The 15,937-nt window shown below is 43.3% G+C and overlaps 1 protein-coding gene across 1 annotated transcript in view; it reads right to left on the bottom strand.

Moving 5' to 3' along the window:
* The window catches only part of RASGRF1 (Ras protein specific guanine nucleotide releasing factor 1), a 656,364-nt gene that overhangs the window by 222,153 nt on the left and 418,274 nt on the right, over positions 1-15,937 (bottom strand). Inside the window, exon 13 of the mRNA XM_086957896.1 lies at positions 8,790-8,872. Within this exon, the coding sequence (XP_086814022.1) occupies positions 8,790-8,872 (83 nt within the window). The remainder of the gene's footprint in view (positions 1-8,789; positions 8,873-15,937) is intronic.

Raw genomic sequence — 15,937 nt, 5'->3', positions numbered from 1 at the left:
TTTGCTAGCTGGTACATAATGTGATACAGGATACTATCCATCAAAGAATAGATTGTTTGGATGGATAGACTTTGTCTATTTTGGCCATAGTTAATGAATTGTTGCTTCGTTTTGTCAGGTCTTTTTTTTATTTATATAGAAGCAAAACACTCTTTTAATACCTAGTGAATAGAAGGCACATTGTGCAGCTAAGGAAGGATTGGGAAAAAATTGCCCACAGTAATTGTTTGGTTAATAAGAATGTTTTCTCATTACCACTGTATCAGAATAGGAAATAGTGCAGGGCTATACAGCAGATAAAGAATGCAACTTAGTGTCTGAGCAGAGGGGGTGGCAACAAGGAAATCTATCTTCCTGGAGACATGCTACAATGTCGCCTTGAATACTGGCTCAAAAGGGGAAGCCAACAGCTTTGACAGAACAATGTTCAACTCTCGTGGTGGAGAAGGGTGTCTAATTGGTGGAAACACTTTCGTAAGTCTTTCCAAAAAGTTATCGATGATTGTCATTTAAAAAAATGATAGTTGAATTGAAGATTTTCTGTAGGCCATAATAAAGGCCAGTTGATTGGATTGTTCCCATTATCGTGACATCATATGCAGACTCTTTTCCATGTCATTGAACAACATAGGGGCTTATTACGATGTCGGGCGGACGGGCATCATTGGGGATTGGGAACCACCCGACCATAGGTTTGAAAACATCCATTTTCCAATGGAAGCTTTTATGGCAAGCAGAAATGGCTCGCAGCACTAGCTTCCATTGAAAGATGGATGCTTTCAAACATCCCTGCGGGCCTGGGGTGCCTGCCACACGGTGCAGTGATGTTTAGGGGAGCACTATAGGTGCCTCCCAGTGTCACTTTCCTACAGCCTTTCCATGTCGTAAAGGCCGACATTGAATGGCTGTCGGAAACCGACATCATAATGCTGATGGCCGTCATTAAGGGATTGTGAAGGGTTTCTGAGACACCTACGGTCTCCTTGAGTCCGTTGGAAAGCGGTGGACGGTCTCTCCGCCTGCTGCCTCTGACCACACGCATTGTAATGTGGAGGCCAGACCACAGCACAGATGGTGGTAGGGCCCCAACTCATGGCCCCAATGTCTTGTGTAGGGACACTTTGATTCTTTCAAATATTTCCATACTGGCTAGAGGAAGAATCATATGATTTTACTGATTGACTTCAGGAGCCACATGGCCAAATTCAATAATGTTAAAATTAGGTGTGGAATTTGCCCTTTAAGCCTGGTCAACAGATCTGGCTTGTATGAAAGATTTGTGTATGATTCGACGGACATTTGCATAAGCTCCAGGTGCCACCACTGCCTCTGCCAACCTGGTGCTAGTAACATAATGTTTGCTTGATATTTTTGCAGTTTCAGTATTACTGAATGTATTAACGTAATTGGTAAAAAAGGTGTGAAAAAAATGGACTTGAACAACTAATAAAAGCCCTTCACTAGAGACAGCAGTTCTGGTAGCCTGGATGCGAAAATTCTTTATTTTTTTGTTTTTGCTGTTGTGAAGAGGACTATACACGGTTTCCCATTCTTCAAAGGACGCTCTTGTGAGACTCTTTGTAATAGGAACTGAGAAAGTCTGCTTGCTGATTTATTATCCCTAAAATGTGTACCACTGTTAGTGTCAGTTCCCTGGCTGGGGCCCAAATGCTAGATTTTCTGTGATTCTGTGGAAAGTGGTCTTGACCTGGTGCCCCTGTTAAAACAATGCTTGGTGGTGGTATTGTCTGTTTCATTCTGGATTTCTTGACTTTTTGGCAGACAGGATTGAGGGCCGGATGGACAACACTCAGATCCAGATAGTTTTATGTTGTATGAGATCTCCTTGAATGTCCATTGTCTCTGTACTATCAAATGTTTAAATGAGCTCCTCACCCTGACAAGGAAGCATCCGTCACTATGCTCTGTGATAACATTTCCTTCTTGAGCAAGTTCTGCTTATTGCACCACTATGATAGGGATTGTCTTGTTGTAGAAGTCAAAATCAATCTGTCTTCCCAACTGTTCTTGTTTTGACACTGTTGGTCCTCTAGATAGTGGTACAGAGGGGTCTCGTGCAGCCTTGCATCTGGGATAATATAGATGCAGGATTTAATTCATAGAGCTAGAAGGGAAGCTATTTTATTGCTATTGGGTTGGAGGTTTTCTCCAGAATGTGGCATTACTCCCAGATAGAGGACACTATTTCGCCATTGCCCCCAAATACGATAGTGTTTGCACTGGTGTTAAAATTGATTTTTGATGGTTGATCTAAAGACCCAGACAGCACAGTAGTTTTATATTTGCATCAAATTCCTACTTCACATTTTCATGACTGTGAGCTTTCAGTGCTAAATTGTCCGGGTAAGGGTAAATAAAAAATCCCCTTCTATAGTAGGTAGGGTACTACTACGGCTACACAATTAGAGAATGTACAAGAAGAAGACTTGAGACTGAAATCAGGACTATTTAGTAATAGAGGTTATTTCCTACAATTAATCAAGGGATTTTATATGGGGCTTTGCTACTGGTATGTGAAAATATGCATTTTGCAGTTCTATTGCACATCTATTGCCATCTCTTGGATTAAATCTTTTCTTAATGGCAGGACTTTTCAGGTCTTCGTGAGGGACCCTATCCGGGCCCCTACCTCTTAACTTTGGAGTGCCCCAGGGATCCTCCTTAAGTCCCACGCTTTTCAACGTATATATGAGGCCACTGTCTGAGGTCATCCAGCCGTTTGGGATTAAAGTAGTTACCTACGTGGATGACACGCAGCTGGTGGTGTCAGCGGTCTGATGCTTCAAACCTGGAACTCTGCCTGGAAAAGGTTGCGACTTGGATGCAACATTCTTGTCTCAAACTCAACGGGGACAAAACTGAAATCATGTTCTTGTGCAACTCAGCCAAGTTAGTCCCCACATTGTCCTGGCCTCCTTGCCTGGGCGCCCTTCCAGTCCCGAAGGCCAAGATAAAGAGCCTCGGGTGTGGCTGGACAATTCCCTCAAACTTGACCAGCAAGCAGTGGCAGTGGCAGGAGTGTGTCACGGCATCCTCAGAATGCTGCAGATAGTGCTCCCCTATTGCCCATAGAGGCAAGGAGAGTCGTGGTCCTGGCCCTGATTCTTTCGTGCCTCGACTACTGTAACTCATTGTATTTGGGAGCACCAAAATCTATTTTAAGGAAGCTTCAGGTGGCACAGAACTGTGTGGCGGGACTTGTGACTGGCTGTTGTAGAATGCAGTCGGTCAGGCCCAGTCTAAAAACATTACACTGGTTGCCGATCGAGGAGAGGATTTCCTTTAAGGCCTTATGCACCGCTAACAAGACTCTCACGGGCACAGGCCCTCACATCAACCAGTCTATGATCACCGCGTATCTTCCTCAGAAGTCGCTCCGCTCGGTGAATTTCAATTTAGCCAACATCCCTAAAATTAATAGGACGCGTAGCGGAGGGCGCTCCTTCTCATAAAACATAGCCAGATTGTGGAATACCCTCCCTCTCAATCTGCGGCTTGAAACTTCCCACCTTACCTCCCGGAAGTTCCTTAAAACTTGGCTATTCTGGAAAAGTAATTGCTAGCCATCTACTGCGATCTGTTTTGCCGTCAGTGCTGGGATGCCTCAAGGTAGCCATGCGCTCAAAAAATGCTAAGTAATGATAATAATAATAATAATAATAATAATAATAATAATAATAACAATGATTATCAATCCTTGGTCATCTTCTTCTTGATGAATTTGTTTGTGAACCATAGGGCTAATATTGGTCTGCAATTATCCTTTGAGGCTTTTTTCAGTATCAGTGGAACTAGCTTGAACACTCTCAAAGCTGGCTTTGAAGGAACTGTTAGTAGAATAGTCTTGAAATGTAGAAAGTATTTACAGGCTACAATATTTAGCACCCATTTGTCTCTTGTAATTTGAGTCCACTCTACCATATACAAGGTACTGCTCCCCCACTGAAGTGAGAAACAGAGGTGGGAAGTATAAGATTGTCACTGTCTATTACCAGATGAGTGTCTTCTTCTGGAGGTAGGAGGTTTCATTGATGATGAGTTAGGCACCAAAAACCTTCTCTGGTAAGAGCAACTCTGACTATGCCGTTATTGCTGTTGGTGATGTTAATAAGGCCAGGAAGGGGACTGAACCCTGGGCTGGGAATACCTCCTATCTATTGCCTTTAATAGCTGTTTAAATACTTTTTCCTTTCTTCATGGCCCACTGCCAGAGTATCAACCTCAATCTTCATCTTTATCATCTCTTTCTCTCTTTGTCTCCCAAACAAAGTAAACCCTGAAAACTCTGGCTTTAAGGTGGTAGATACATCATGATAGTATGTTCTTGCTGCCAATTCTGCAGAATCAACTGCTGCACTTATGATTTGGTTAGAGACAAGTGAAGTTTAATATCAGCAGTTCAATGAAGTCTTGTTGGCAATGTTTTGGCAGGTCGTTGATAAAAGAGTGCATACCCTCCCAGGTTTCCTTCAGATACCTTCTGTCATCCTGGCATTTTTTAAATGTTTAGCTGCCATACCACATACAGTACTACCCGGCATTGTAGATGTCTGCTTTCTCGCCGTGTTGTAACTATAGTATCCGGAGCTGAAACATGCTTCTTTCTCACCAAGGTTATGATAACTGAATCAAGTTTCGGTTCATTTTACGTTATGTCTGGATCTTGTTGTGGTGCCTTATATTTCCACAATAGGCATAGAGTAGCAGTTTTTATAGTACCAGGGTTAAGGGACTTTTCCTCCCTCTGCGATGTCAAGAAGGCCTGTGACTCAATGCAGCAAGGGTTTCAGAGCTGCACTCAGCTGTAAAGCTTCTAGAATCACTGAACCTGTTGGTTGTAGAATCTCCAGAGGAATGTTGAGTTTATCCACTCCTCAGGCTACGACCATGTGAAATGCTGTAATGTTGTCGATGAGAGACACAAGATGGAGATTGGACTGGTGAAGTTGAAGTACTAAATGAATTAGAATCAACTGAATCTGAAAAAGTAGACCTGGGACTGGAATGAGATCTGTATCTTTTTCTTTTCTCTGGAGTACCATCGGGAGAGAGGCTGGAGATCTTTGAGGGGACATCAGAGTTGGTCGTCTTTTGAGAATAGGAGTCACTGATGTTGGTCTAGATACAATCCTAGGAGGTGACAGCTGTAAGAAGTGTAAGGAACCTGAAGTGGATCCTCAAAAGAGAATATTTCTCTTATTGGTTTGAAAGACAACCTGTTCCTGAAGGACTCCCACAGAGGGTGATCCAGACAAAAGAGATCTTCAGGAAAACACTGAATACATCCTTCTCAACGTCATTCAAGATCAGCATAAAAAGTGTCGACATTGATAGCATTGGCTACAATCTACTTTCAAAGAAAGGTTCGCTGTCTACTTCTCATCAACGTCATGGAGAGTATAGCAAACACCTGCAGTCTGAAAGACCTACAAGGTCGATGCAGAAGACCTTCTGCTGTTTAACATTGAAGGCTGCCCATTGTTTGATGATATCGAAGGTGCCAGTGATATCCACGTGTACATTGGCTTCAATTTTGACATCGGTTTGGAAGTTAGTGGATCATAGTTATTGACGCTATAGGTGATGGTAACAGTCTTTGCCTTAACAACGCCGATGGGTGTGGGGACTTAGAAGTAGTCAAATGGCATCTCTTTTTTAAGAATGAGAGGAGTGATGTTCAGTGGTGATCTGTCATTGACATCAGAGATGGGAATCCTACCAACAATGAAATCAAAGCCGGTTTAGCCATCAATATCATGGGCGACTTTGGCAACGTCAAACTGTGGGCAGCCTTCCATGGTAAATGTGCAAAGGTTAAGGGTCTTGCAGACTGTGGGTGTTTGTTGGTATGCTTCCCGTGATGTTGATGAAAAGTACACATCTTACCTGCCTTTGAGAGCTGATCGGAACACCCTTTGTAGCTGATCTTGAATGATCTCATCTGTGTTTTCCTGAAGATTTCCTATTTCAAGACCTCCTTCTGAAGGAGTCCTTCTCAGAAGTCAGTTGTCTTTCACAAGAAGCATTAGAAAATGTTTCCAACCCTTTCTTCGTCTTCTTCCTTTTCTCCTCCACTTTCACGTCCTGGATCAATCCTCTGAGTCTGATCGGGCCTCGAATGTTTAAAGTCCTATTGGACATTTTTTTTCCAGGTGTCAGTCATCAGTCGAGTGTCAGTCTGGGAGGCACACCACACAGATCTTGTGGGGGTGATAGACAGCTTAAAAAAAATATATATATGTATATCGAGCGAAAATATAAAAACAAAGTTTTGCTATCAAACTTTAGTCAAAAAGTAGAGGCGTCAAACCACACATGCTCTGAGAGCCTACTCACAGGAGCTGTAATAAAGAACTGTCTCTCTGAGGTAGCTGCCAGTTCAGTGCATCATGTGTAGGTGAAACTCCTACACTCCTAAAGAGACAGGGCACTTTTGTGTACATTTCACTGTAAGACTATCAGGCTGCATTTTTCCTTCCCTTTCACATATTTCACCTTTACATTGTGAAATGCAGGCTGGATATGCTTATTTTGGCTAATCAATGGATTTCCAGGAAACAAATAGCCCCTGATAGGTATTACGGGGCATTGCTCATCATAAGGACAGTAGTACACAGTTTACCCTGTGTGACATTTTCAGTGGGCATCTTATGAAAAGACCTCCTTAATACACACATGCAGCTCCAGGACTTTGTAGGGTTTGTGACTATTAGTAAAGATCCTATGAAGCAGAATAAAAACTAAACAACAAAATATTTTGGGACTCTTAATGTAATACCGCTTTTACCTAATTAATATTAACAATTAATTATTAATTAATTAAAAATAAATTACTTCACACCCTTTACACCTATAATCCCCACAACTCGCACATAAAATTCACATAAAACAAATTAATAGCACAATTAACATAAATAAATATCAATTAAATTAATAACATGAAATAAAAAATAGTCATTCATTTATTACAATTAAATTACTTCAAATCCTATACATGGGAAACAGTCTGAACACCGTGGCCTCAGCCATGCGTGTTCCGACTTCGCAAGTGTAACCATCGCAAGCGTAACCACGCTTGCCTTAACCATACACATGCCTTAACCATGCATATGTGTGGTTAAAGCAGTGCGTGGTCTAGCTGCTGGCTGCCGCAGGGATGGAAGCAGGAAACCTCACCAGGAAGAGAGTTAAGTGGGGCTGTGCTGGGGGCATGGGGTAGTTTATGGGGCTGTTCTGGGGTTGTTTTGGAGGCTGTGCTGGCGTGGGGGGGGGTCCAGGGCTGTGTTGGGGAAAGTTTTCAGGGGCTGTGCTGAGGGCAGGGGGAAGTTTTCAGGGCTGTGCTGGGGAGTTTTTTGAGGTTTTGCGGGGGCAGACCTCACCAGGAAGAGAGGTAGAGGACGCGGTGAGGAAAGTGGGGCTGTGTTGGGGTATAGTTTTGTGGGCTGTGGTGCGGGCTGGGGGTTATTTTCAGGTCTAGGGGGTAGTTTTCAGTGCTGGGGGACGGTTGGGGTAGTTTTTAGGGTTGAGGAGGTGTTGAGGTAGTTTTCAGGGCTGGGGCCATGGTTGTTTTCAGCACTGGGGGGTGTGTTAGGGTAGTTTTCAGGGTTTAGGGGACGGGCAGAATAGTTATTAGGGCTCAGGTTAGGGTAGTTTTTTAAATTAGGGATTAGAGCTTTAGGCCTAAGGGCAGTGGAAAGGGGTTGGGTTTTAAGGGCTCAGGGCAGGGGAGGAGAATGGGTAGTTGGGGTAGTTTTTAGGACTTAGGGGAGGGTGGGTTCATTTTTGGGGCTCATTGGGAGGGGTCAGTAGTTTTTCTAATTAGGGGTTAGGGTTTTAGGCTTACGGGCATTCGAAGGGGTTGGGGTAGTTTTAAGGAGAGCGCGGGAGTTGGAGGGGGGTCGGGTATGTTAAGGGTTAGGGACAGCCCAGGGGTGGGAGGAGTTTGGGGTATGTTAAGGGGCAGGTAGGGGGTTTGTAGATTAGGGCAGGTGGAGGGGTGGGAGTAGTAGCAAGCTTAGCCATGCATACCCGTTACCATTCATGCCTTTACAACAAACTTGTGTGGTAAAGGCATGCGTGGTAAAGGAATGCATGGTTGAAACGCATTTGTGGTTCGGACTGCGTGCTTCTATCATACAATCCCTATACCCTTATAAACCCACAACCCGCTATGGAACTAAAAAACATAACATTTAGTTACATTTAATTTAATAACTACTAAAAAATTAACAAATATATAAAAAACAGAAATAATATTTATATAAATAGATTACATAATATGCATTTAAAATATATACTAAAATATATAACAATATCACAAAAGGATATTATAAACAACTATATTTTTGCAAACTATATTAAGGACTTAAATATTCTAAAAATCGATATTACTTACCTTAAAATCAATATTATTGACATCAATATTCTTGCTGACAATATTTCCAAAACACAATATTTTAGACTCGATATTTTGTCTGAATACCATAGCAAAATGTAGAAAATATGCTCAGATGCAGCAAAGGAAGTAAGCTTGGTATAAAGAAAGTCTTGATTTACTGAGAATCAGGCATTTATTTCTAATCACATATTGATAATGCAAGCAGTTCACCACTGGATTGTGGTACAGCATGTTCAGAGTCGTCAGACCCATAGCTCTTTTCTCTGGTTCCAAAGCATCCCTTACTCATCAATCGCTTCTCTCTCTCCATTCCAGAGCCACTCTCGCTTTCATTACCCAGTTACCTTCAATGCTTTTATTGGTCACTTACTTGATCATTTGTGGGACAGTTACTTTGGAGTTTTCCTCGAATGCGTTCATCATCAGGCCATTGCAGCGAATGTTATCAATGCACTGCAAGGGAAGGGTCAGAAAGGTCAGTGTTCAGTATCTAAATATATAACGTGATTTATTCGATGGCGCCTGGCAAGGAACAAGGGAGGAGGGGTGGAGGAGTGGTACAAATTTTGTTTTTTGAACTTATCTCCTCGCTGCATCTTTCCTCCATCATCTCTCCGTGTATATACGCGGAGCAGCGTGTGGGGCTAGACCGAGGAGAACTCCTCCCGTGTTCACTGCATATTAGCAATCACCCCCAGACGTTCTGAATGCTCATGAAGCAAGCAAGCTCTACTATATAAGTCATGCAATTTGCATTTACTTCAGCCAAAAACCGCTGTAGGTACATAATAGCCTGTATATACAGACACATATTTAGTTTTTCCTCACTTTTGTTAAATTGACTTAAACATATCTTTAACTATTAGTGAAATGTGAATAAGGTGGGGAAGTTGTGCCCCCATCCTGAAGAAGGAGCTCTGCCTCTGAAACATGTCGACGCACACATGAGGTTTTGTCCATAATCACGACAAAACACGCCTCGCACTTCACTTCTTTTACTAGTACCAGCCCGGGATCATGAATACATTTTTTTTTCTGCTATACCCACGAGCCAGGTGCTTTTTAATTTTCTCACTAAATCCCACCACTCACATAAACACATACCCACTCACACGCACCACATATAGCCAAAACTTAAAAGTGGTCCCGCGTAGTCACACGCCGCAACCCGCTAGAGGGTTGCGAAGACCCCTATGATAAAGCATGACACCAAGGGGCCTTTTGGTGTGTGAGGGGTATTTTACAAAAATACTAAGTGCTCCCATACCACTGAGGAGAAAACTTCCCTGTCATTCTAAGGAGGATTCCTTTTGTTTATGCATATTAGTTTGTGGAGTAAGAATCCTTCAAAACTACTCTACCTCCCCTCTCCTGTTTATTTATATGTTTCCCCACTTACACACTGGACAGGAAAGTAGAAAACACACACAGCAGGGCAGGAAAGGGATACACTCAAACAGACATGGAAGGAGCAAAATTACAGCAGGACAGGAAAGGAGCGCACTCACACTCTGGATAGGAGAGGAGCAAACACAGACAGCAGACATGACAGGAAAGGAGCACAGTCACACAGCGGGACAGGAGAGGAGTACAGGACATGAAAATGAGCCTGGCACACAAAAGGTCAGGAAAGAAGCCCACTGACATAACAGGACAGGAATTTAGCACACTCGCACAGAAGGGCAGAAAGAAGCAGTCAAACAGAAACAAGTGAAAGTAGCACACTTCCACAGATAGACAGGAACTGAGCACACTGACAAAGAGGGCCAGAAAGTGGAGCTTTCACGCAGTGGAGTAGAAAAGGAGCATGTACACAACATAATAGGAAAGGAGCACACTCACGCTTCATGACAAGAAAGGAGCCCATTCACACAGCAGGACAGGAAAGAAACAAACTAACAGAAGATCTGCGAAGGAGCACAGAGCAGGGCCAGAAAGGGACATACACACAGCAGAACAGGAAAGGAGCACAGGCACGTAGGAGGAGCGGAAAGGAGCACACTGACACAGCAGGACCGGAAGCAAGCACACTCACAGCAGGACCGGAATGAGGCACACTCACAGCAGGATAGGAAATTAACAAATGCACAGCAGGGCCTGGGACGGCTCCTCAGCAATGGTGAAGGAGCATCGCCCCACTGGTCAGAGTCAGTCAGCGAAAAGTAAAATGATAATGAAACAATATTATCATGTTATTTCCCGCTGACTGACTGAGACAGGGAGTCTTGGGCGGGACGGGCGGGGCCTGGCCACGGCAGGGAGGAGGAGTGATAAGCATTGTAAAGTACGCATGTCCGTTTGGCCGGCTGTCTTTCTCCAAACCAGCTGTATTGACATCGGGTTGGAGAAAAGCTGTATGCTCCCTGTGCCTGAGTGTCAGACCAGGCCAGTCTCTATGCTGCTCTCATGCTTGGTATAGCATGAGAGCAGCGTCTGGATTGGGTGGGGAGCCTGTGATTTGTGCCCTAGTGACTGCCAGGAGGGAGAAAAGCACCGAGGCAGCTAAGTTTTAAAAAATAATTATTATTCCACTAAACACCTCTCACAGTTCTGCTCTCCCCCACTTTAGTTTTGCAGTGGCTGTCACAGAGCAGGCCAGGAAAGGGGCACGCACAGAATGACAGGATGTGAAAGAGCACACTGACAAAAAGACTGGCCAGGAGCCCATTCACAGAACAGCGAAAATTGAGGGTTTAAAGGGGGCAAGGTGCAACACCTGGGTATACCTTGACCTCTCCACGTTGGCCCACCGGCCCACCCCGAATTGGGGGCGTCACAGCCACAAGTTGGGAGCGATCAAAGAGGCCATGGAAACAGCACAATTAGACAGCCAAGAAAGCACACAAGCTTAGGACGAAGAGCTACTCAAAACAGTGTCCTTGGGATGCCTTAGGGCAGGGGCACAGGGGAGCAAGCGAATAGCCAGCAAGGGCGTCCACAGCAGGCAGACACGGCACTTGCAGCCTGGGTCAGGCCTGATGTCCACCCACTCGGATATCGGTAGGAAGGGAAGCCTGGAGACCGTGAACGCTAGACACCTGCAAAAAGGGGACGTCACTGGGGGCTGTGCGGGAAGTGCTATAATAAGTTTATGAACCAGTATAATCAGACTGTAGATAACTTTATAGATGTGATGGAGATTGAATCATGGAGCATATACGAATGACCATAAAAAATGCAATGTTTTTATGATCCGTGTCAATAAATAAACTGCAAAAAACAATTTGATGGACAGAATGTAGATCAATGTCTTACATTCACCCCAGTACAAAGATCTGGGCCTAAATCCATCGTTTTTTGCACTCCACACCACCCTGGGTCAGATAATGGCTTTATGCAAATCAGCTCTGACCCTGTGCCCCATGGGAACAGTCCAGTCCGAACTACAACAGCCATATCTTTCTTTGTTTTGTTTGCAATAAATAAACTGTGGCCGTTCTGCACCAACAATGACTCAGCCTGTGATTGTCTGAACGGGTTATGGGAGGGTGCATGAGTGTGGCAGGGAACGAATGGTGGTCACTCACATGTTTAGGAAGGGTTTAGGAAAGGAGCACACTCAAACAGCAAGACACGAAAGGAGCAAAAACACACAGCAGGACAGGAGCACACAGAGAGCAGGACAGGAAAGGAGCAAAAACACAGCAGGACAGGAAAGGAGCATACTGAGAGAGTAGGACAGGAAAGAGCACACTCACACAGCAAGACAGGGAAGGAGCACACTCACACAACAGGATAAGAAAGGAGCATAGTCACACAGGAGGCACAGGTCAGGAAAGGATCACACCCACACAGCACGACAAGAAAGGATCAGACAAACAGCAGTAGGGAAAGGAGAAACACAGAGTAGACCAAGAAAGGTGCAAACTGACACTACAGGACAAGAAAGTAGCATAGTGAGGCAGCAAGGATAGAAAGGAGCACAGTGACACAGCAGAACATAAAATGAGCACTAACAGAAGGAAAGGAAAGGACCACATTGAGATAGCAGGACAAGAAATTCGCACACTTACACACATAGACAGGCAAATGAGCACACTGACACAGCAGGACCGTATGTCAGCACATTCATAGAGCAGGGTAGAAAAGGAACATGCACAGCTGAACAGGAAAGGAGGATACTCACAGTAGGACTGGAAAGGAGGAGACTCCTGCAGCAAGACAGGAAAGAAACACACACAGGACAGGAATGGAGCACACTGAGAAAGCAGGCATGGAAAGGAGCACACTCACATAGCAGGATAGGAAAGGAGCACATTCACAGGACAGGAAAGGAGCACACTCACACAGAAGCCATTTCTTCACCCTCCCTAATGTAAACTATAAAAGAGATCCCAGAGCTCGTTACTTTACAATAACCAACAGAAGAAAAGTTGGACATGGAAGCACAGACGCAAACAAGCCAGTACAGGCCCGATCACCCCAATCACACAAGAAACTGGCACGTGTCACCTAAAACCTACCACAATTGCACAGGGTACCTCATCCCTAAGACTGCAGCAAACTGATACTGGTACCATTATTATTACCATAACAACGAGCTAGCACTGGGTATCTCACCCCTATCGAGACAGAAAAACAGACACGTGGCACCTTGCTTCTTACAGCAAACTGGTACAGATCAACTCAGTTTTGCATAAACTAACCGGCACTGGAGGCATCAGTCCTATTGCAACAGATAAATGGCACAAGGCATCTCACACCTACCAAAGCAGCACTCGGACACAGGGTAAAACACCTCTACCACAAAAGCAACAAGCATTTGCAATTCAATCGGTCTCGCCTTTGGGACCTTGTATGTATTTAGCTATGCAGCACTTTAGCCTGGGTGCTGGAACATCTACTGGTCTTTAGCATGGAGGGAAAGTAAGCACCAACTGCATGACACGCCAGGTATGGGAACACATGGAGAGAAATATTGCCTTTCAGCGGGTAATAGTAGAGTCTAAAGCTCTGTTTTTATAAAATCAGGGCCTTCGGTGGTCATATCACTGGAAAATACAAGATGTGAAAAAACTATTATTGTCTACGGGTGCTCGTGGAAGACAATTTCTATGGACTGGAATCCAGAGAATGCTAAAGTGATTCAGGTATTTTGCTGACCTCTGGTAGTTGTTTTCTATCAAGAAAGGTAAATAGAGGCAGTTGAACATAAAAAAGTCCCTAAGCGGAAGCAGACGAGTCCTAGGGCTGATCTCCAGAGCCCACAAAGTACATACACATATAAGTATATACTAAAGTATATACAAGAGGTCTCGAATGCTCGACCTAAAAAGGCACAGATCATCTCACCTCTATCAAATACATGTTCCAGAGGGCAGTTCATCCCTACCAGAGCAAGAAATGTGCACAAGGAAAGTAAACACTGCTGCAATGGCAAATTGGCACTGTTCTCCTCACACCAAATCAGAAGAGCAAACTAGCACAAGGCATCTCACTACTACCACAACAGCATAAAACCCACACTGGAATGGGGGCAGTCGCTGCTGCAACCAAATCTCACTGGCACCTGATCACTACTACGACAGCAGGCTGGAAGAGAGGCCCACTACAACCCTACCGCCTCCCTCCACCTTAAGGGTCAATATAGGGAAGCAAGCAGAACCTTACACATCTACGTAGAATATTTCTAGAGACAGAGCAGAAAGCTGCTCACAAACAACACCTCTTATCATGCGACGATTCACACTTCACAGGTAAGAAAGAGACTCACATAGAATGTATCTGATACAGAAAAAACAAACAATAAAGCATCTCACTTGCTAATCAGCTCTTACACTAGAATCACAAATGCATTAATCATTAACAACACTCGTTCCAAACACTGGCAACCAGTGTGATGCCTGTCACACCGGTCACACGTACAGCACCTAGCCTGTCTTATTCTAGCCCTTTACCTTTTCTGTGCACCTCTTTCTCTCCTTCTACCATTTCTCACTCTTCCCCGCCTCAGCAATGCATTCTCATCTTCTTCTTCTTCCTCCCGTCATGCACCTGGCTCGTGGCACTGATCCCAGCCTCCTCTCTTCGCCCCATTCCTTTCCCCCATATTCATGGCTAGGTACATTTGAAGCCATCTCTTTAGCTGTTCTGTCTGCTCTCTCATCCTCCTACTCCTCCCTACTGATGCCCCTCCCCTCACTGACCTCCAATTTCCCCTCATTGCCTTCGCCCTGTACCTGCATGGATTTACTTGAAACTCATCTTCTCTTCCGGTCTGTCACCCTTACCTCCCCAATGGCACCTGGCTTATGTGACTGGTCTCTGTTTCCAGCGCTCTCACTGCTGCTTTATCACACAAGAACACAGTATTTTCCACAAACGTGGCTAATGTAACTGGTCCCTACATAGGGTCTGTTCACAAGCTGCATTTTTAGTGCTTTTAGCGGTATTATAGTAGAACTGCTAATGTACTGCAAAATACTATTCACAAACCTACATGCAGGGGTTCTGCCTCTGCCTCTTATATCTCTTTTTTAGAGCAGAAATCTCTCCCAACTGCAGTCTCTGAACATATTAGCATACGTTTTAGTAGTAAATGTGGGAGGGACATTGGGGAGAAGTTAGAGAATTGGGAATCTTTACAACTAAAGGGGAGGGGTAAGGAGAGGAGTATGGGGGGTAAAGTGGGGTTGGGGAGTGGTTTCAAGAGGACTACACCTTCCCACAAAAGAATAAGCTCATTCCTTCTCGCAAACTGCACTGAAATTACTACAAACAAAAGGGATACAAAACAGTCGTAAATGTATTCCAGCTCAGACCTGGAGTGAGCCCAACACCACTTTTGGACAACTACTGGTACTGCAACAACCTCCTAAGGAACATAATTGAGGTAGGGTCTTAAATAAAACCCCAGAGGTAATAATTCAAATTAATGAAATGATTTAAACTAATGACAAATAAAAACATGTTTAATTTAATGAGAAATCCATTATATAAAAATATAACATTTTTAATTTTAATTGAGATATCTTAATAATTTTAAATGCAAAAAGTAATGCACAATTAATTTTCAATAAACTATAATTACATCACTTTTTATAATTTTAATACAGAAAAATGTATATTATTTATTTAAGTGGGATTTTCTTTTTCTAATTTAGCCTTCAGAAACTCAATTTGAGTTTATTATATATAAAATAATTTATATTGAGTTAATAATGATTTAACTTTTGAATACTGTTCTACAATTAAAATACATGGAAAAAATATTTAACATTAATATTTTACATCAAAATGTGTTTTCTATTGAATTATAAAGGTTAATAGCATTTTACATTTTTGTTTATACCTTAACATACAGAGATCTCATCCTGATGGCAGATACCTTCGCCTACATGTGAAAAGTTACTAGTAGTAATTTAAAACTATCAGCTTGTTTTTTTAATAATTATATAATGATTTGACATATACTAAATTTAAAAAAAAGTATATTAAAGATCTATTTTTAAAAATCCCACCTAAAGACAAATGTTTGTACTTACTTATTATGTACTAAAGATTACAAAACGTTATGCG

The sequence above is a fragment of the Lissotriton vulgaris genome, chromosome 2_1 (genome assembly GCF_964263255.1).
Source record: "Lissotriton vulgaris chromosome 2_1, aLisVul1.2, whole genome shotgun sequence".
Classification (NCBI taxonomy): Eukaryota; Metazoa; Chordata; class Amphibia; order Caudata; family Salamandridae; genus Lissotriton; species Lissotriton vulgaris.
The sequence above is the reverse complement of the archived record's forward strand: the minus strand, read 5'-3'. Positions and strand labels throughout refer to the sequence as shown.